The 21,295-nt window shown below is 33.3% G+C and overlaps 1 protein-coding gene across 3 annotated transcripts in view; it reads left to right on the plus strand.

The window, feature by feature from the left end:
* Window positions 1-12,437, plus strand: part of CADM2 (cell adhesion molecule 2) — a 1,174,747-nt gene extending 1,162,310 nt beyond the window's left edge. For all 3 annotated transcript variants that reach the window (XM_011976654.1, XM_011976649.1, XM_011976643.1), the window contains exons 9-10: window positions 3,584-3,709; window positions 4,664-12,437. In XM_011976654.1, coding sequence (XP_011832044.1) covers window positions 3,584-3,709; window positions 4,664-4,782 — 245 coding nt within the window. In that variant the 3' untranslated portion in view covers window positions 4,783-12,437. The remainder of the gene's footprint in view (window positions 1-3,583; window positions 3,710-4,663) is intronic.
* Window positions 12,438-21,295: the final 8,858 nt, after the last annotated feature.

Below are 21,295 nucleotides of genomic sequence, written 5' to 3' on the forward strand. Positions count from 1 at the left end.
AACATAAAAATATATAGACAATTATTTTAGAAACCTATAAAATATATAGACAAATATTTTATATATAAAATTGATAGATAATTTATTTTAAAAAATAAAATTATTGATGAAAGAAATTGTTTGGAGGACAGCTGGCTGTAAAAACAAAAACAAAGTTGTATTTTAACACTTTAGACTCAAGTCATAGACCAAAATACATTTTAGAAGGATTAAAGTATAACAAAAGGGTTAGATGACCATATAGATTTATATGCATATAATCTTATTGCAAAAGTATTTTATGCCATGACCCTCAAGCCATGTGTCATACATAATACTTTAATGGATTTGATTACATAAAGTTGTAAGAATAATCTATCTGAAAATACCAAAAATGAAAAATAGAGAACTTGTTAAAAAATGTGAATCTTTATGTAAAGAGAGCTGTTAAAACAAAATTTAAATAGAAAAATGGACAAATTGCAAAGACAGGCATTTCAAAATTAATGAATTAAAATAGCAGAAAAGGTTTAGACATTATTATGTTAACCTGTAATTTCATTAATCCAAAACATTTAAATTTGGATGTTACTTTTCCACATTAGAATGGCAAAATGTTTTAAAATTATATTTTGATGTAATACAATATGGAGAAAAGAATCCCTCAGGTACTGTTGATGGGGGAGGGGGGTGAATTTGCACAATTTTTCGGCAATGTACATTGACAATATTTATCAAAAGCCTTTACAAAATATTTATACCATTGATCCAGAAATACTTTTTAGAATTCACCTTCAGCAAAAAAGACAGGTGCAGAGATACATGAACAAAAATGATTTCTAAGTTCTCTAAAAGAGCACCCATTTCTGAAAGGTACTCAGCAAATATAATGGATATGATTTATGACTGTATATGAAAATTGAGCAAGAGGTGGATTTTTAAACTGATTCCAAAGTATATCGCAAGTAATATGAATAGTGAATTCAGAAATATGACAGGTTTATTTTTTCCTCATTTTTGGAGATTCATGGGCAATGATAGAAACGTAGGGAAATACAAGAAATAGATATTAGAGAGCTAAAATTAACTCTCATAACTTTAATTTTAATGGTTAATGTTTTTAAAGTAAAGCTTCCCTGCCTCCCATACCCTCGCAATAAGCATTTCAAAGGTGTATCATTAGGCTGGATGCAGTGGCTCACACCTGTAATCCCAGCACTTTGGGAGGCCAAGGTGGGTGGATTTCTTGAGGTCAGGAGTTCGAGACTAGCCTGACCAACATGGTGAAACCCTGTCTCTACTAAAAACAAATACAAAAATTAGCCGAGGCTAATTAGCTATGGTAGTGGGCACCTGTAATCCCAGCTACTTGGAAGGCTGAGGCAGTAGAATCACTTGTACCTGGGAGGTGGAGGTTGCAGTGAGCTGAGAAAATGCCACTCACTGAACTCCAGCCTGGGCAAATATAAAACAAAACAAAACATAGTGTGTATTGTTAATTGGGCTTTTTTTTTTTTTTTTTTTTTTCCCGGAGATTTAGTGACAAGTAGCTTTACTTACTTCTTTGACTCTCTTATCTTCAACTTTCATCTCCTGAGGTCACCCAGGAGGGGCTTACATGTGTGAGGATTTTTTATTGGCTGAGCCTTCATTTAGTTGTCTAGAATACAAATCACTTCGTTTAATCAACTGTAAGAGAGACTGGAAAATGCCTAGTTCTAATAACTGAAAGCAAAGAAAATGTTTATCAGCTAGAAATCTCGGCCCCAATATACCCTTCTGATCACCAAATATTTTTTCACCTCGTTTCCTTTACACACACCACTACCACATCCCATCTAAAGAAACAAACGAAAGTTCCATCAAACCAAGGTATCCCACTCAAAGCTCAAGATCTTCAGATATGCACAATTCTCTTCATCATCTGCTGAAAAGAAGACAAGTTATTAATGCTCCTCTCCATCCCATACACAATACACATGATAGAGGAGAAGCACTCCTTGATAATATATACTCCCATTTGGAATTAAAGGAAGAATGGTATACACAGGGTAATCAGGGATCTGTAGCAATTATAAAAACATGCCAGGCTGGCATGACAAGGCCCCTCTGTCTTGGAAAGTATTGTTGTTCCCTGAAGAACCTGGATTCTCCTCTATTCATTCTTTTTTGCTTTCCTAAATTCTACCTTCTGTTGAGTTCAACCTAGTTAGTCATAGTCCATGACTCTGTTTGAAGTAGGTGTTGGGGAGTATGTCCTCCATCAGGGATACACAGCTTTTATAGTCCACTTTTCGCATTTAGCAAGTTTAGGTGTCTAGAGGTTGTTTGAAGTTTCAAACAGTCAGACTATTTTTTCTTTCTGTCTAGACATATGATCCTTTGACACAGAGTTACACTAAAAATACAGAAGACTCACAATCTATTTGTCAGATTAATGTTCCTATAATCCAGCCCTAGTTTTTGAAGGCATTCTTGCCAAGCCTAATTTATTTCCTTACTTTCACTCTCTCTTAAATCCATCTGTAAATTATAAATAGCTATCCGGAGGCTATCTGCAACAATGAACCTGGGAAAGCAGGAAGTACACTCAATCTGATCTTTGTCACAGGGCTGAGTCTTAGTGGATTTTATTGCCCAGGTCTTCACTCAGTTTTATCCCTTATTATGTGATTTCTATGAAGAGCTAATTTTCCAAATTTTTGAGTGCCCAAATGTCTGGATATTCTTTTGGCCTTTTCATTTCTTCTTGAAAACTGGCCATCCTTTTCTGGGCTGATCTCTTGCCTGTGAAATCCTATTGAAGGCAGAATATAAAAGTATATTATTAATTTGTCTCTTTTCAATCACTTCCTGTAGAATCACAAGTTCCACCGGCATTTAAATCTTGATGCTGTGTATTAATATTCCCCTTTCTATCAACAGCATTTAACAGAGTCCCAACCCCTGCTTTCCTGCCAAAATACATTCCTCCCTTTGATCAACTACAGTGTTTTCTCCAATATCACTTCCTATCTGACTGTTCTCTCCTTTTCAGTCTGCAAAACTGGAAGTTCTTCCTCTTCCTGAATTTTAAATATGGAAGTTCCCAGTGGTCAGTTCTCAGACCTCTTCTTTTCCCCATCTAGACACCCATGGGTGAATTAGTCAATTTCTATAGCTTTAAATAATATTTATATAATGATAAATCTCAAATATCATTTTTGGCCTTAGGCTTTCTCATGACATTATTTTAACTAGATAACAATATAGTTGTGTTAGTCACACCAAAGAAATATACAGGCATACACACACATATTTTCAGATGGAGGTGAGGAGGAAGGAACGGCCTATAACTATACAAAATCATGTATGTATATTTGCTTATCCAGTATTTTCCTTAAAATGTAAGCTCAAAGGCAATAGTGATTGATGTATCAAATATTATATCCCCAGATACCTTGTATATTATAATATTTGTTCACAGGATGATTGGTGTAACACACATTAATGTATTATTTAATAAAAATTGTGTTAATTTTCAAAATAATTCATTCTAATGCAGTTATGTATTCTATGACTAAATAACACATGAACTGGAACAATATTTTCCTCTCTTTTCCAGATCCTAATGCTTTGGCTGGCCAGAATGGCCCTGACCATGCTCTCATAGGAGGAATAGTGGCTGTAGTTGTATTTGTCACGCTGTGTTCTATCTTTCTGCTTGGTCGATACCTGGCGAGGCATAAAGGTAGGTTATATTCAGTCAGAGTACTCAACGTTGGCAAAATATTCTAGACTAACTTCATTATAAAATATGACATCAGTGCATATATGTTTCTGTACATGTGTGTACAATAGGGAGATAGAAATGCTAAATTATTTCAGTGAATTCTTCATTATTTTACTTAAATTTAAAGTTGAATTGGCTTAACAAAATAGTGTTTAGCCAACGGCTAGATGTCATAGAGTAAGCCACTGGCTCAGAAAAATAGAAAAAAAGAGAAGAAAGTTTGTAATTTATGTCTAGAACTGAAATCCAACTATAACTATTTGGTTGATGTTTCTGTTTGTCAATTTGTGAACATCTGTGTAGCCATATTTAGTGAGGAAAATATATATTGTGCAATGGGCCAGGTACCACTTTATTAATATAACCTACTTTTAAAGAAGTTTCCAAAATAAACGGTGACAAGTTTAACATGACCATTTTTAAGATCTTCACAAAATGTAGTCCCAGCTACTTGGGAGGCTGAGACAGGAGAATGGCGGGAACCCGGGAGGCGGAGCTTGCAGTGAGCCGAGATTGCGCCACTCACTCCAGTCTGGGCGACAGAGCGAGACTCCGTCTCAAAAAAAAAAAAAAAAAGCAACAACAACAACAACAACAACAAAAAAGATCTTAACAAAAGACCCTGATTGCTACAGCTATAAGGTTGACATTGATTTTATCCATCATTAAAGAAGTCACAATTACTTATTACCCATTTCAGTTTGGCCCTTGCCTGTAGTAGATCAAGCCGTAACTTCACCTGCAGGGGTATCTGAAAACTGAAAGGAAACAGTGCAACTTTAGAAGAGTCAATTGGGTAGCACGTTAGGTCTCAAAAATCTGGCAAAAGTTTCTTCCTAGATAATGTCGCTTTAATGCTGAGTATTTTACCAGTCTCACAGAGCTAATATATTTTTCTTCCAATATATGCAGGAACGTATTTAACAAATGAAGCTAAAGGAGCTGAAGATGCACCAGACGCTGATACAGCCATTATCAATGCTGAAGGCAGCCAAGTCAATGCTGAAGAGAAAAAAGAGTATTTCATTTAAGATGCAGGCCAAGATTCTGAGTTTTACTACCAGGCTGACTGCTGGAGAAAACTGGCTATCATCTTTCAGAATTCATTTCTACCATCGTCTGCTACCCTTATTAACTCCCATACTGTACTGCTATCAGTAGCCAGTGTATACCAACAATCAGCTGTTGAAAGCATCATTCTTTAATTACTGTACCATCCATAATGCAGGACATTTCTTACTGCCTAAATTTCACACCATTGCTCTTTTAACATACAGTGCTTGAATATACAGCCTTAACAATGTTAATCATCTCCTTGGATCATGATACTGAGTGGTTTTTATACATTAAAAAATGTGTGCAGAGTTTTTTTCCCCCCATTTCTTCCCCTTTAAGTCATAGACCTTATTAGTTTACCATTGGACAGCTTTCACAAGTAACAGGATTAGGGAAGGACCTAATGTACTTATGATTAATTGAAGGTTAGAGGTTTACAATTACTGTTTTCTACATGTCTGTCTTCAAAGACAACATGTTTTGGAAACATATGTCCTAGAAAACATAAAATTAAAAAAAAAACACTATAGTGTAGTTTTTGGAATGTTGGAGATTATACTGGTAAAGCTGTATCGATTTGCTATTGAAATATAGTATTTGATACAGAAGCCATGTGTACGAATTGCAATCATGACATGATATCTTCTATAATTATATAGATCTTACTATTAGGATATTGTAGCTTCATTTACCAATAAATTATTCCAAATGATTTACTGCTTTTGGAATCACAAAGATTTCATTCATTTCTCTAATTTGATTCTATAATTTATTTGCTTCATAAAGATTCACCTGCCTAAACAATATTGAAGTATCCATAGGGCACAATTTTGAGACATTTTAGTATCTGTATATAGTGCATATAATAAATCCAATTAAACATTATTTGATACATATTTAACTTTTTTGGCTGTATGTAATTCAGTCATAAGTAAGCATTTTCTAACGTCCATTATATCCCTTTAGATATTACTTAAACCAATATTATAAGTAGATAACATGTATTAGTATTTTTGTCTGTATGTCCTAGCACTGTTCAACAACAAATTTTTCTAGTTCTTGTTAATTTTTATTTGTTATACAATGGAAGCACAATGTTATAAGGAAAGGTAATTTTAAGCTAACAACCAGTGCACAGCCTCAGGTTTTAAATTACAACCACAGTTGAATAATAACCTAAAAATAAATTTTAGTTTGCTAAAACTTTACAAATTTTCATTTTGCAGTTCCAGAGCTGCTTACCTATGTTGGTTTGCCAAAAAGAAGTGTTTAAGATATGTTTTCTGTATAAATGAACTAATTCTTTATATTAAATTCCTGTCTATGCATTTTGTGAGGTACAAACTGATGAAACAGTGAGTGATAGAGAATTTCTGCCATGCTTTTAACTCCAAAGTGAAAGTCTCTTTCTCTGGATTATTTTAAAATTTTGGTGTATTTAACCATTAAGAAATGCTGTATTCTTAAATATGACACAGTCAATCTAAAGTCTTATTATTTCTTCTAGTAAAATAAAATATTGTTAGATTAGTTCTCATTAAATTTATTATATGCTAAAGAATAAAACTCCAGTTAGATTTCAAAAAAATCCAATTTACAAGCATTGCACCTTTAAGAAGAAAACAAATATGACAATATGGTAGCTATACTTGTGATGTCTGACGCATGATGGCCTATGGTTTTAAAAATAGTATTGTGGAATATATTTTTGGGGAATAAGAATGGTTGAGTGCAACATCATGTATTAATATCAAATGAAAGACAAGGGTGCTGTATCTTAGAGTATTTATCAGTAAAGTATAAATCTTTTAAGGAAAATGTTAGAATTTTCAAGTTTTTTTTTTGATTGTTGAAGCATTTATCTTGTTGATTTCTTATAAAAGAAAAAGGACGATGTCAGTCAAACAGCACTTTTTCAGAATATACAGAACATAAATAATATGATGTGGTTGAGTGTTAACATAATAAATCATATACAGTATGACATTTTAAGGAAATAAGTCTGCATTGATGTGATTGCATGCTTGTTTTTACAGTTCACTCCATACCATCTGTGGAAAAATGCAATAATATGTTAATATACTATGGTAGTTTGAGAGAATCAGGTAGGTGCTACTAGACACATTGAAACTAGACTAGGTTTATAAACTGTTCATATCTTTCAATGCATAATCTTTAGAAAGACTCCACAAAGCAAAATTCATCCTGTTAGTACAAAATGGAAAGGTTCTTATTACAGAAGTAAGTTGTACAAACTGCATCATCAATTACTATTTAAAGCCTAATTTCAGGATGCACTTACGAAATTGCCACTCTTCATCGATGCTGTATTTACATCCTTCTTCATTTCATCTATATTCTACTTGGCTCCAACAACTAAATTGTTGCCTAAATAACTCAGTCATTATTTATAGCACTGTAAAATTAGAAATTCAAAATTGGTTGCATTTCAAGATTTTTGACTCTTTTAACCCTTCAGAGTAATATAAAATCTCATTAGAACTCTTATAAATCCAGTTAGCTAAAACAACTAGATTACTATACTAGTTATAAACACTGGTATATTATAATTTGTGGGATCTAATCAAATGTTTGCCTGTTAAATATAGTTTGATTTAAATTAGATATGTTCTGAACTGGAGAAAATAATAGCAATGAATTTTCATACCTTTAAAAATTATTTAATTTTCAACCAAACAAAAAATAAATTGTAAAAATTCTGCCCATTTCTATTCCAACAAGTCAGAAAATAATGACATAGTATTTCGAAATGAGAATGATGTCAATTGCATTGTCTGGAACGTGCACATTGTGTGCACGTAGAGTCAATTTCTGTCTCTTCTAAGTGAGTACAGTAGGTAGGGAACTCAATGGAAGCAATGTGCACACACACACACCCTTAGTAGAATATGGAGCATTATTCTTTACCAAAAGTAGCTATTCTCTGCCAGTGTACTGTTTACAGTGTAAATTGGTTGTCCTCCATCAAAATCAAGTCTAAGCAGCATTTTTCTTTCTTTCTTTTTTTTTTTCTTCAATTTTTGCGTGTTCTAGATAGGATTATTATCAAAATTAGGAGGAAAAAGAAATGTTTGTGACAGAGCGCATGAGCAGAGTATTGATGGTGTGCATGTTCGTGTGTGTGTATATGTGTGTGTATAAGAGAGAAAGAAAAATAGAAAAGAGAGAGAAATTTCAACTTGTTTTCTTTTACCAGAGAATCCAAGAAGCAGTTTAAGGAACCTGATATTGGAGTTTAATCTAGAAACTGGATGATCTCATATTGATTCAAGATGCTTAATCTTTCATTGAAACCCCACAATTAAAAGAACAAATAGAGAAAGAAAACTAACTTTCCCAAATATGGCAAAGAAACTAACACCTCATTTATTTTTATTTCTTTGTAAAAATATAAATATCTCAATCAAAAGTACAAGCTCATTTGTAATTATGTACTCATGATTGTAACAGCATTGAGATTCCATATAGGCACATGTATAGCAGCTGTTTGACAGTGATGGCTCTTCCATGTAACATAGCAGTTATCGTGTAATTTAGTGCCACTTATTGCAAAGTGTTACCAAGGGGAACATTTCAAATGCTTTTTGTTTTTCTTTGGACATCAAGATAATTTAGTGGACAACAAATATGAAATTTTACATTATGCTTTTTAATTGTGGAGAAAACGCAAAACCTCATGTTTTACCGCAACTTTCCCATGATATTGCTAATTACTTAGAGTCGCTCAAATTGCCCAATATTATTTCCCTTTGCAAATGCTAATTTCTGATAAAACAATACAAAACAAAAAATAACCAGTAATCACAGCCAAATAAATGAAACACCTAATGAGAATTACTGTTGAGTAATGCTTTTTATTAAGTGGCACAAAGTACACACTAAAAACTATGCAAAATATAGGTAACTACAGTGTACGTACATGTAAGTATCTTGTACTTGCTGTGTATGGATGTTGGAAACCCATGTAATTATAATATGCATTTTGAATATTGGGAAAGAGGAAATCTTAGTGTAGATAATAGAATTTGTTTTGAAATATACACTGGCAATATTGAAATATACTCAGTGCAATATCTGCAGTTCTATTGCTGGATACTTAATGCAAAGGGATTTTAAAGAATTCTTCAACAAGATCCAAGAGGTTGCTAATCTTCACCTCTCACACACTAAAGCATTCATTAAAATACAACTAATTCAAGGACAAGTTAAGTTTTTCTTATTAATGTGACACAGTAACATTTTTATTTGGATTAGTTTTTAGTGTTATTGCAGAGAAAGAAATAACGTGAGTTTTAAATTTCGATTCATATCTTATTGAATTGGGAATTCTTCAGTTTTGTTTGAAATGTGTGCATGTTTTCATAGATTGTAGTACTTTTATTATAAGTACAAATGTAGTCAATGAAAGAACATAGGGTACTTTTAATAGTTAGTCACTGTATCTTAATGGGAATTTTTAAATATCTTTTTTTTTCTATTCATTTTTTCCCTTTCTCTCTCTATTCTACCCCTGAACAAGCCCTTTGCACTCATACCCTTCCAAAGGCAATGGATTGAAAGTAGCAAGATAATAAAGAGAGTTAAAGGGGACAACATATAAGAATGGGTTCTAAAATCATCAGCATTTTTATGTATTGAGATTATTAATACTGAATGCAATAGTTATTGGACATAGCTGGTAAGTTCTCTGCCATGCATACTTACAATAATCCTTCTACCTCTCACTTTTAACATGGGCTATGATACTTCAATATAAATAGAGGAAATAATTATTTACCAGATATCCCAGGAAGCATTCTTACGGAACTATTATAACAGTGCACTCCCCACCCCCTGGGAAATCTCAAAAGCCAAGTTCTTCAGTGTATTCTGTGGTGTATGAATCTGCATTTGTTTTTCCTTTTCTATCATTAGCTTTTCCTAAAGGCAAAATATTATAACTTTATAAGAATAGTCCTTCTCATGCCTATTAAATATTTCAATGTTAATATAATTGTATTGATTTTTAAAAATAATTAAAATGGCAACACTTTGCGATCCAATCTGATATTTAATTTTTAAAATGTAACAATTTCTTATAAATTTATGGTGTGTTTTAAGTAAAAATCATGTATATGAATTATTTTACCAAGTAGTATTATCTGTATGAGACCAATTTAAGTATTTTAAAAATTTCTCCTTATTAATAAATAATCCTCATATAATGCACAGTATTGCCACAAATGCCCACTTCATTTTGTCTGCATAGACACATTAAGAATTTTGCAATGATGTAATTTAATTATCCTAACAGAAATGACAGACTCTTCTGTAGGAAAAAATAAAAACATGAATATCTCAAATTACAATGGTGAATCTCTAAAATATGCTTAAAGTAAGATGTTTCTATGTTATGTGGTTATGTTATCAATAATATTTGGTTGATCTTCACATATTTTGTATGCATATATATATCAAGAAGTGATATATATATATCTTGATATATATATCTTGAGATATATATATACACACACACATATATATATCAAGAAATGTATGATTATTTTGGAGAGAATGGGCCCAAATGTGAAAGAGATGTAAAAAACAAAAAACAAAAAAAACAAAAAAAAAACCACTATTTTCCCCTACGAAACATACTGTATATTTCGAAAGAAGAAAAGTTAAAAGATATTTGAAGATTGCAGGGGCAAAACAAAAACCTACCAGGGCTCAGCACTTAAGCACTTTTCCACATCCAGGGTCAAAGCAGCAGTGACTACATGGACTTTTAAGTGCGGTATGAAATGCAACATTACACTTACAAACAGTACTGTCAAACCTCAAATGCTTTATTTCTTCAGATGCTTTTTCGTGTACATGATACTAGTAGACACTTTCTCTTTATATTTACTGATAGTGAAAATCATACGCAATAAAATATTGATGTTTGAAAGCAGTGGTCACCAATTGGTTAAAAAAAACTATGAAATGTAAACTGAATTGTTATATCTCTAGCCTTTTTGCTTTTCTCTGTGTTTTTAATGTATTGAATAAATCTCATAAATAGAACAAAAATCTAGAAATTTTTCAAAGCTAGTACTCTTTCTCCTCTTAAATGTATACAATTTTAATTTTTTTTCAAATTTATTTAACTGTACCTACTGTACTTATTGTAGATTCTATGATGCAGTCAAGTCATAACCCAAGGATTTATGAATTTGAGATTACTGACCTGTTTTCTTCACATTGCATTCACATCAATATTCGTGAATTTGTTGTTTAGCTTTTCATTCAACCAAAAAATACTCCCTCAAGAAAGCTCCATTTTTATCATAAACATTTCCACACAAACAACATTAGAACAAGTCTGCCATACTAAAAATAATTTAAAGACTTATCTCTGAAAATGGTATCCAGAAACGCAGGTGTTCCCAGTAATGCAGCTTCGAAAATAAAATGTGCTATTTATGACATGAAATTCATAACTTTTGGAAGGGTACATTTATGACAGCATAAAAAATAAATTCTGTGCTATAAAGAAGATCCAACAAAATTAACCATATAAGCACAGAAAATGGAGAAACATAGTTACTGAATCTACTCTTGTCATTAACATTTTCAAAAAACAAAATGCATATTGTAATATTAGGTACATGACACTTGCATGTTGATATGCCTATATACTTACAAAGTATTCAATGTGTACTTAGCGGCGTTTAAAGTATGTCATGTACAACTCTTATAAACATTTTTACAGGGTTCCCATTTGCACTTCATTTTTCAGTATAGTCTTGTCAGAAAAAAAATTGTCCGATAAATATGGAAAAATAAAATTTGAATTTTAGTTATCTGTTGGACATTACTGAATTGTCTATTCATTTAATACATTTCTTAACCTTGAAAACAGACATTGAAAGATGGAACTTTCTTTTTTCCAGGGACAGGTCATTAAAATGATGGTACAAAACATTCTTTACGCCAAAAACATTATTTTGAATACCTTTTATTCAACTACATACATTATCCATCCATTTTAGTTTTCCTCGATGACGCCCATTTTACTTGTAAATTTCTAAATGGAGGTTTTAAAAATTAAGCATCAGTAAAATAAATGTTATCTAATTTGTACAACATTTAATCAATATTCCTTGGAATATATGAACCTTGTAATACGATGACTAAGGGTTAAAAAAAAAATGTTGCTGACTTAGGGAAATTTGCTTGAGATTGCCAAAATTTTAAAACTCTGTAAAGGTAATTTTACATTCACTTAAGTGTGTTTACTAATGTTGAGTAGGAACAGAAGCAAAAATACCTAAACCTATTTTTTTTAACCTTCGCACTCTAACCAGTATTATATATTTCAGCTACCGAAGATAATGCAATTAATCATATATCCAACCTAAGCTTCTGCCAATAAGGATTTCAGATAAGCTTTTAAATTTATGGAGGATTTTCTTTGTGTCTTTGGAAGTTCGCTTACCATAAAGTATTTTATAGTCTACTTTAAATAACAGATTTTGTTATACAGGGTAAGCCAAAGGCTGTACAAGACTTAGTGTCATTGGGTCTCATATTTGTGTTAGACCATGAAATATTCCATTAAAATTTATCTGTAAATACAAGGCAAGATTTTGTATCTGGTTTATTTTATTAAATAACATTTTATTTTGTTTTTAATTCACATTTTTTCATTTAATATTAAAAAATGCCCTGCATTACAAGTTAGGAAATTTGACACTGTATCGAAGATCAGACTCAGCACATCTGAAAGAAAATAGTGACATTTGAAGTAAAACATTCATCCACGTGTCCTTTTTTTAAAAAAAAAAATTACCCCAAATGCCCACTGCTAGCAGTTTTTCAACTATGTACAAATATGGAACCCATGCTTCATAGGTAAATCAACTCTGTTTTCATAATGGCAATACTTACTTTGGTCAAATAATGTATAGAATTGAAGGCACACTAGAAATTCTGGTTCATACAATTCAATAAAGGATATTAAGTCTAAGTGTTATTAATAATTGGGTTTTGATGCCTATGAAGGCCCTTCATGATATGATAATTCCAGGATAATGCTAATATGTAACAGTTTACACATTTAAACTAAGAGGTTCCAGGAAATGTACAGCTTTTTAAAAATTTCAAACCATACTTTATCTGTTTTGTAAAATTTAAGAATTTTTATCCTCTAGTATTTTGAAACCTAGAAAACATAGAAATGCACAGAGAAAAGATTAAAGGAGAAAAGCAGTTTCTCAGTTTCATTTCAAATACCAGTTAGGCTGCTCTGTGTTACATGTAATTTAATCAACACATAACTATAGGCTTAGGTGAGGGTTAGGCTTAAGTTTAGGGAAAAAAATACAAAAACTATTGAACACCTATGTTGTCATCAGTCCACCTCATGAACTTTAGCAAGAACCTGAACACAGTATTTTGTGCCGATACCTTCATAACTTAGTTCTGTAATATAATTAAATTATTCTTCCAAGAATTGTTGTTTTCTTCAAATTTAAGTATTCCTATGCTGAACGGAGGAATGGGGAAATTCAGTGCTTTTAAAAAAAATTATAATTATACATCTTATGATTTAAGCAAACAAAAAAATTACAAATGAATGAGCTATCTTTCAACTACTGTTTATTATCTGAAGTTTGATATTTTGCTACGTTGATTAGAAAAGGTCTGACTAATAAACAAATAGTTTACTGCGCTAGAATATATAGAAAAATCACCTTTTTTTTTTTTTGAGACCGAGTTTCATTTTGTTGCCCCTCAGCCACCTGGGTTCAAGCGATTCTCATGCCCCAGCCTCCTCAATAACTGGCATTACAGGCGTGCGTGCCCATGCCCCAGTACCTTTTTGTACTTTTAATAGAGACAGGATTTCACTATATTGGCAGGCTAGTCTCGAACTCTAGGCCTCAAGTGATCCACCTCAGCCTCCCAAAACGCTGGGATTACAGCTATGAGTCACTGCACCCAGCAAAATCACCTTCTGAAGACTGGCCCAAACAATGACTAGAATGGGTACCTTACTGAGAGTCCTAAAAACACATGCCTTGCACATTCTACCAAAACATTCATTCATTTTGTCTTTACTGATCAAAATCCTTATACAGATAGAGGATACATATGATACGAACATATGGGACATTTTAGAAATACATTGTAGTATAGATGGGAGTTAGTATACAATAATAACGTAATCTAGGCACTTTTAAACTAATGAAGTATTTCTGGAAAATATCATATCCTTGGAATACTGCAACCATTTACTTTAAAATTTAAAAGCATTCTACTAAGTTATGTTTCAGAAATTTGTCTTTTTAATTCCGAATTAAAAGAATATCAAGAAGTGAAAATTTGTTCAATATATTGGGGGATCAAAAAAGAATTGGAAAATTCCTAAGGTAAGTTTTGTGTATTGGGCAATTTTGCCAAAGAATGGAACACATTCCAATATCCTGCCAGAGATCAGAGAAGCTTTAGGGACTGTATTCTCAGATAGTCAACAGTCCACAAACTTGGATGGCTCCGTGACAGGAGGATTTAGGATCTAATGACTCCAGTTGTTTTTTACCATATACTCTAACATTACATACTTATTTGCTTAAAAAAGTAACTTTTCAAAACTAGATTTGTTCCCATGAAAATATAAACTCATCAACCTTGTACTTCTTGATATGAATTATTCACTCACCTGCTTCAGGCTATCTTCTGCTCCTAAGCACTGAATAACATACGTATTGCCTCATACAACCCTGAAGTTCCTTCTATGGCCTGTAGGAAACCTACAAGTTTTTGGCATTTAAAATCACATTTTGATTACTGTTTTTTTCCGCTAATCTGGTAGAATCATAAAATAATTTGACATAAACACAGTACTTTGCTTGGAATTTGGGTCATGTTTTAAGTCTAACCATGAACCCTACGCTAAGAAGTTCCCACCATGGCCTTGTACCAGAAATCACGTTTCCCATTTCTAGAAACACTCCTCATTCGTGTTTGTCCTTCTTTCACCTATGTGTGGTCTTGGCGTTAAGATGTTGGAGTATTCCCACTATGTGATTCTCTACTTCTCCCAAATAACTTTTGCCTTCCCGGAGACAGAAACAAAATGCCGTGTTTCCAATAAAAGACCATTTTGAATACATCTTTGAAACTCTCATCACATTTTACAAAAAAGAAAATTCAGGCCAAAGGTCACATGGCTATTTAGAGGAAGACACATATTTAGGATATAAATCTAACCACTAAACTAAATTGCCCTTATATTACGTAATTTTTTGTCACTGGGAATACATAGTTGGATTCTTCCCTTTAATATTATTTGTAGAACATTATTAGCATCTGTCAATGGCATAGTTAATCTTTATTGCAGGGATCACCATTGTCAAAATTTGTAAGATTCTGAGCTTCTCTTAGTGTTCTCAGAAGTCAATTATTGAAATAAAATTGAGATATAAATTCCATTTAGTGAGTTAGCTGACAGTAGGTAGGAAATGAATTAGAAATTCATTTTTTTAAAAAATGAGGGTGTATAGAGGAGAAACAGACAGTTTTGAAACAAGGTAATTTATTGAGTAGAACTGAAAAACTTTCTAGTAAAGCAGTCTTTGGATGCTCCAGGGAAGTGTAAGCATGTTAGGGAGTGCATGGTAAAAATAAATGCACTTTCCCAATTTATTGTACAAATTGATCTGGAGCTTTGGAGGTGAAGCCGCTGAAATGTCACTAGGAATAATCTTGTAGCATGCTACCATTGGTGGTCAAATCCATTACTAGCAAACTGAAGGAATAATCACACTTGGGCAAATCTATAAACTTGAATCGGTCACACTTTTTCAAATGTGTAAAGAGGAAGTCATTTAAATCCAAATGTATACAGCTCATGGCTGGCTTGTACTGATGATCTTAGGCAGTACTGTTTCTTACATAGAATGACTTGTTGGTTGAGGCTGTAATCTTACACTTACCATGATGCCTGACTTAATGTGTAAATAACCAGTGGAGCGGCACAGGACCCTGAACTCCGAGTGGGACCTCATACCTGGGGCTTGATGCTCTCCAGTGGCCATCTTGAAGTGCTTAAAAATTGTACCTTTGAGTTGGTTTTGTAAGCAAGGTCTGATGGGACAACAGAGCATGTGCTGGAGGCGTCTGCTCATGTGTGGTTCTGCCTCTCACCAATTTCCCACCTAGAATAAGTTCTTAGTGACCCTCTTCTCCATTCATACCCAAAGACCACTGTAGCCCAAAGCACTCAGCAGAGGGATAGGGAAATTTAGATCAGGATGTGCTTGCCCCAAGTGTGGATTTGCAGGGCATGCCCGTGATGGTCTGTACAAACTGAGTATCCCTGTGCCCAGGACAGTTCAACATTAAAGAGCATACATTTACCATGCAAGAAAGAAAATAAATACCATGTGAGAAAAGGTTTTTTTTCTGATCTTTGAACAGAGAGTGTCACATTTTCATTTGGCACTGGGTCTACCTAGAAAATTATGTAGTTGGCCCTGCTTGCCATTGGAACAATGTAGCAACAGTCTATTGTTTTCAAAATCTTTAGACTAACAATTGAATATCTTAGACACCTTAATTTAATTGGTGTAGAGTAGCATATGGAATGCTAGTTTATTCCCTTTTTTTAGTTAAACATGTTGTAAATCTTTCCTTTTATTATTTCTGAAGAGACACACAGGTTATATTATGGTTCAAGATCCTAAGTCCAAAGTTACTAAGGAAATTAAGATGCTCATTTTCTCTATGTTCTAACCTCTGTGAACAATAAAACAACTACAGAAATGAAAGATGGTAACATTCCTTTGAAAACAATCCAAATGACATACATTTAAGAAAATGGCCAACTACTGTTTTATGTACCTCAGAAAAGAGACTCTGCTAATCATTTCAGTTAATTCCTTAAGGACATCAGTTTAATGTATTACAGTGTGGAGGTGGGGGTGCTGAGTTGAAGTCAACAATATAGCATAAAATGAATAGAGTAATAAATTTACAAATAAACAGTAAAAAGTGATTTATTTTCTCTTTATGATTAAATTGAGAAGCAAGTGGAAATTTATTTTGACTCCAAATCATAGTCTTTGTGTTCCTATGAGATTCTCAACAATGAATAATTGAAACTATTATCACTGATTTTGTTGAAATGCAAATAGAATTTCACTAATTCCCACAGTTAAAACACTTCAATACTTCTCACTACTGATTGAATTATATATACACATGAATATGTAAAATTTAATCCTGCCTTTCAATCCAATTTAGACATATCATTTCCTTTACTTTCACCCTAGTGTCTAGTTTTCTTAAAAATCTTGCATTCTGCGAATCCTTCATGTTTCTTCACTTTTTTCTTTATTCATTCAAGAATTTATAATTGCTAGATATCAAGTCAGTCCTGTGATCTGGATGTACAGTATTGAGTAAATAGGACACTACCCTTCTTTTACAGAATATATACTCTAGGGAGGGAAATAGGTGTTAGCCAAATATTCTCAAAAGTTAATACATAATTACCAGTTCTAATTAATGTAATGGACATATATAAAATACTATACAGGATGAAAATAAAAAGCCTCCCTTGTGTGTGTGACATGGTCTGAGGAGGAAGTGCTTGAACTGGTATTAGAATAAATCAGTAGGTGTTAACCAGGTACACACAGGAGGAAAACACAATCAACACAGAGGAAGCAACAAATGTTAGGGTTGAGGCTTGTTCTGAAAAACAGAAAGGATGCCAGAGCAGAACTACTTGGTCTTTTATCTTACATATCTATCTCATGTCACCATTTCTTACATAATCAGCATTAAATGTTTATTCACTGAAAACTATAAGCAATGCCCTGTATTGTGGAATATGAGTAAACTATGTAAAAGAAACTATTGACAGGGTCCACTCATAAAAACAGAAATCACCCTGAATTTTTTAAGTGTTAGTTATCCAGGTGAGAAAGCAAACGTGGGTGGTTTACCAGAGATTAGCAACATTAGAAAACTGCTATCACTGTCTGGCTGGAAAGAGGAAGAGCCCAGAGGCCCTCAGAGCCTGTTCACTTAGCGCACCTAGTGTCTACTACTAAGCTCAACTTTTATGTATATGTGTATGTATGTGTGTGTGTATATAAACATATATACATAAACATGTATATATTAGTTTCTTTTACATATGCCTATATACGTATATATAAAAACTCTCGTGGTAACAAAGAGGAGAAAGCAGAAGGGAAAGATCCATTCATTTAACTTGTTTAACACACATTTATGGAGCAGCAGCCTTTTGCTACACTCAGGACTTGACACTGGATATGTCAAGTGAACAAAATCCAGTTTCTGCTTTCAGGAGGCCAATGAAAGAGAAAATGTAAACAAGCAACCCCGGTTTACAATACTAAGGTGTATATTTGGGTTAAGTTTAGTATGAAATGATAATCACACAGCATCTTGTGAAAACAAGGTACTGTGACATCGAGACAGAGAACAAGAGGGTGAGTAGGAGTTCTCCAGGCGAAGAGAGGATTAAGAAGCGGGCGAACATTCCAGGTAGATTGTATAGCATGTTGAAGGACAGGGATAAAGCATAAAGAAGATAATGGAGATTTGGGTTTACTGTTTTCACTAAGAGTGCACTGATTACAAGAAAGATGAAGAGATGAATTCGGAACAGTTAGCAGTGGCTGGATAATGCGTTCTTCTCTGAGTCCTATTAAGGATTTTATACTTTGCCCTTAGAAAAATGTTGTGTCACTGAAGTATTTCAAGGGTTTGGAGCAGCAAGGACAATTAGTATCACTGTTTTTCCTTTAATGACAGGGTCCTCCACATCTGCTGAGGAATTTCAAGATTTCAGAAGTAAAAGTATTTGAGTTCTCTACAATTTTGTTGCTTTTACCCTAAGCCAAAGCTAGCTCCACCCAAAACACAGATGGAGAAATGTCCCCTCATCAAATTCTGTTTGCTTACTACTCATCAAGATAATTTTGTCTTCAGAATACTAGTTTTCTTCAACCACTTATATTTGCTTAAGTCAATTTTATCCCTTTTTGTCAAAAAACAAAATCCTTTACAGAGGTTATCTTTGTTTAAGTCTGAGAGCAAACTTATTAATCCTCAGTATTACTCTGTTATTTGTTGAAATGGTTAAAAATTCCATAAAGTGCTAATGTGTTTACATTTAATAGAGTATGGTAGAGTATAGGGACGTAGCATAAACTGAGATTTCCATTTAAAAGCAGGGATTCTGAATTCCTAAAAATTTAGATGTTCAATAAATATTTGTTGAATGGATGAACTGTCCTTTCAAACTATTTTCTGTATTTCTTAAGGAAGGTGCATTAATTCACTAATTTAACAAGTGTTTATGTCGTGCTACGTATATGTCAGAAATGCTTTTAGCACTGATACAATTGTAAATAAAAAGGAAAATAAACCGTGATTTCATAATATTCTTTTATTGGAGGTGAAATGCATAAAAGATAAAGTAAAAATACGTATGTTATCAGATTACAATAAAATCACAGAAAAAATAAAACCGAAAAGTTTGTAGAAGTGTAGGGATTCAATTTTTAATAGGTGTTTCTTAAGGGCTTTACTGAGAAAATAATATTTTGGCAAAGACACAAAGGAGAAGAAAGAGTGAAGTGTGTGGTGTTCTGAGGAGAGATTATTTCAAGCTGAGAGAGCAGCAATGCAAAAACCTCAAAAGTAGGAGTATCCCAGTATGTATGAAGAAAATTGATGAGTTACTTGGGAGAAGAATAAAGAGGAAATGGAAATAAGAACAGAGGAGTAATGGAATGAGAGAGGGATTAATTTTTAGAATCTTTCAGGATATTTTCAATACTTGACCTTTTTATAAGTAAAATTAAAATCATAGAATATTTTGAGCAGGTGAAAGGTATGCTCTAACATGTTTTAACAGAATCACCCTAGATTCAGTAGTAAGAATAGACTGTGAACAGGGGAAAACAGAAGCAAGGACACTGATGAAAAGATTATTACCATCACTCTGCTCAAACATGATATTGATTTACCAAAGTAATCAAAGACGAGATAGTGTATTAGTCGATTTTGAGTTTCTATAAAGGAGTACCTGAGGCTGGGTAATTTTAATACAAAGAAAAGAAGTTTATTTTTGCATTTGTGACCCATTGTCCTGTAGACTATAATAAGCATAGTGATGGCATCCACTTCTAGTGTGGGCTTCAGGAAGTTTCTGCTCACGGCAGAAGGTGAAGGGGGAGCAGGTGTGGTACATGGTGAGCGAGGAAGCAAGAAAGAGAGAGGGAGGTCCCAGACTTTTTTTAACAATGAGATCTCACATAAATTCATTACAACAGGGAAGGCACCAAGCCATTCATGGGGAATCTACATCCATGACCCAAACACCTCCCACTAGGCCTCACCTCCAACATTGGGAATCACATTTCAACATGAAACGTGGAAGAGACAAATATCCAAACTATATATCAGATAGCAAGTAGTCAGAGGATATTGGATACATTTTGAAGGAAGAGTTGAGTATTTATTTATAACTCAGGAGAGGGAGGAGGAATTTGGGGGAAAGATAACTTTGAATAGATAAGAAGGATGGGAGCTAATGCTTTTATTTTTTTTATGTAAGGGCTTCATTATATTAAAATCTTTTGCTGCTTGAAAGAAGCTGTAAAAGAAATAACAAGTGCTACAATTTGGGGAAACTACTTGCAAAACTTTGATAAAGTTCTTTCTTCTTACTTCTCAGTAATAAAAAGACAAACTATACTAAAAATTGACAAAAGATGAACATACTCTTCTCTAGAGAAGATATACAAAAAGTAAATAAGCACATAAAAATGTGCTCAAAATCACCGATCTGGAGAAAAATACAAAATGAAATTACAATGAAATAGTATTATACATCCACCAGATAATATCCCACCCCAAAACAGAAAATATAATGTTGAGAATATAAACAAACTGGAACCCTCACCTATTGCTGGTGGGCCACTTTAGGAAATGATTTGGCAATTTCTTATAAAATTAAGCATGAACTTGTGGTAGGATGCAGGAAACCCAAGGCAAAACTCTACCCTCTCAATTAAAATATATATCTACACAAACATTTATGAATATTTACTGTATTAGTCCATTTTCATGCTGCTAATGAAGACATACCCAAGACTGGGAAGAGAAAGAGCTTTAATTGGACCTACCCTTCCACATGGCTGAGGAGGCCTCAGAATCATGGTAGGAGGTGAATCATTACATGGTGGTGGCAAGAAAAAATGAGGAGGAAGCAAAAGTGGAAACCCCTGATAAACCCATCAGATCTTGTGAGACTTATTCAGTATCACAAGAATAGCACAGGAAAAACCAGCCCACATGATTCAAATACCTCCCCCTGGGTCCCTCCTACAACACATGGGAATGCTGAGAGACACAATTCAAGTTGAGATTTGGATGAGGACACAACCAAACCAT

Source organism: Mandrillus leucophaeus, unplaced genomic scaffold (assembly GCF_000951045.1).
Source record: "Mandrillus leucophaeus isolate KB7577 unplaced genomic scaffold, Mleu.le_1.0 Scaffold102, whole genome shotgun sequence".
NCBI lineage: Eukaryota > Metazoa > Chordata > Mammalia > Primates > Cercopithecidae > Mandrillus > Mandrillus leucophaeus.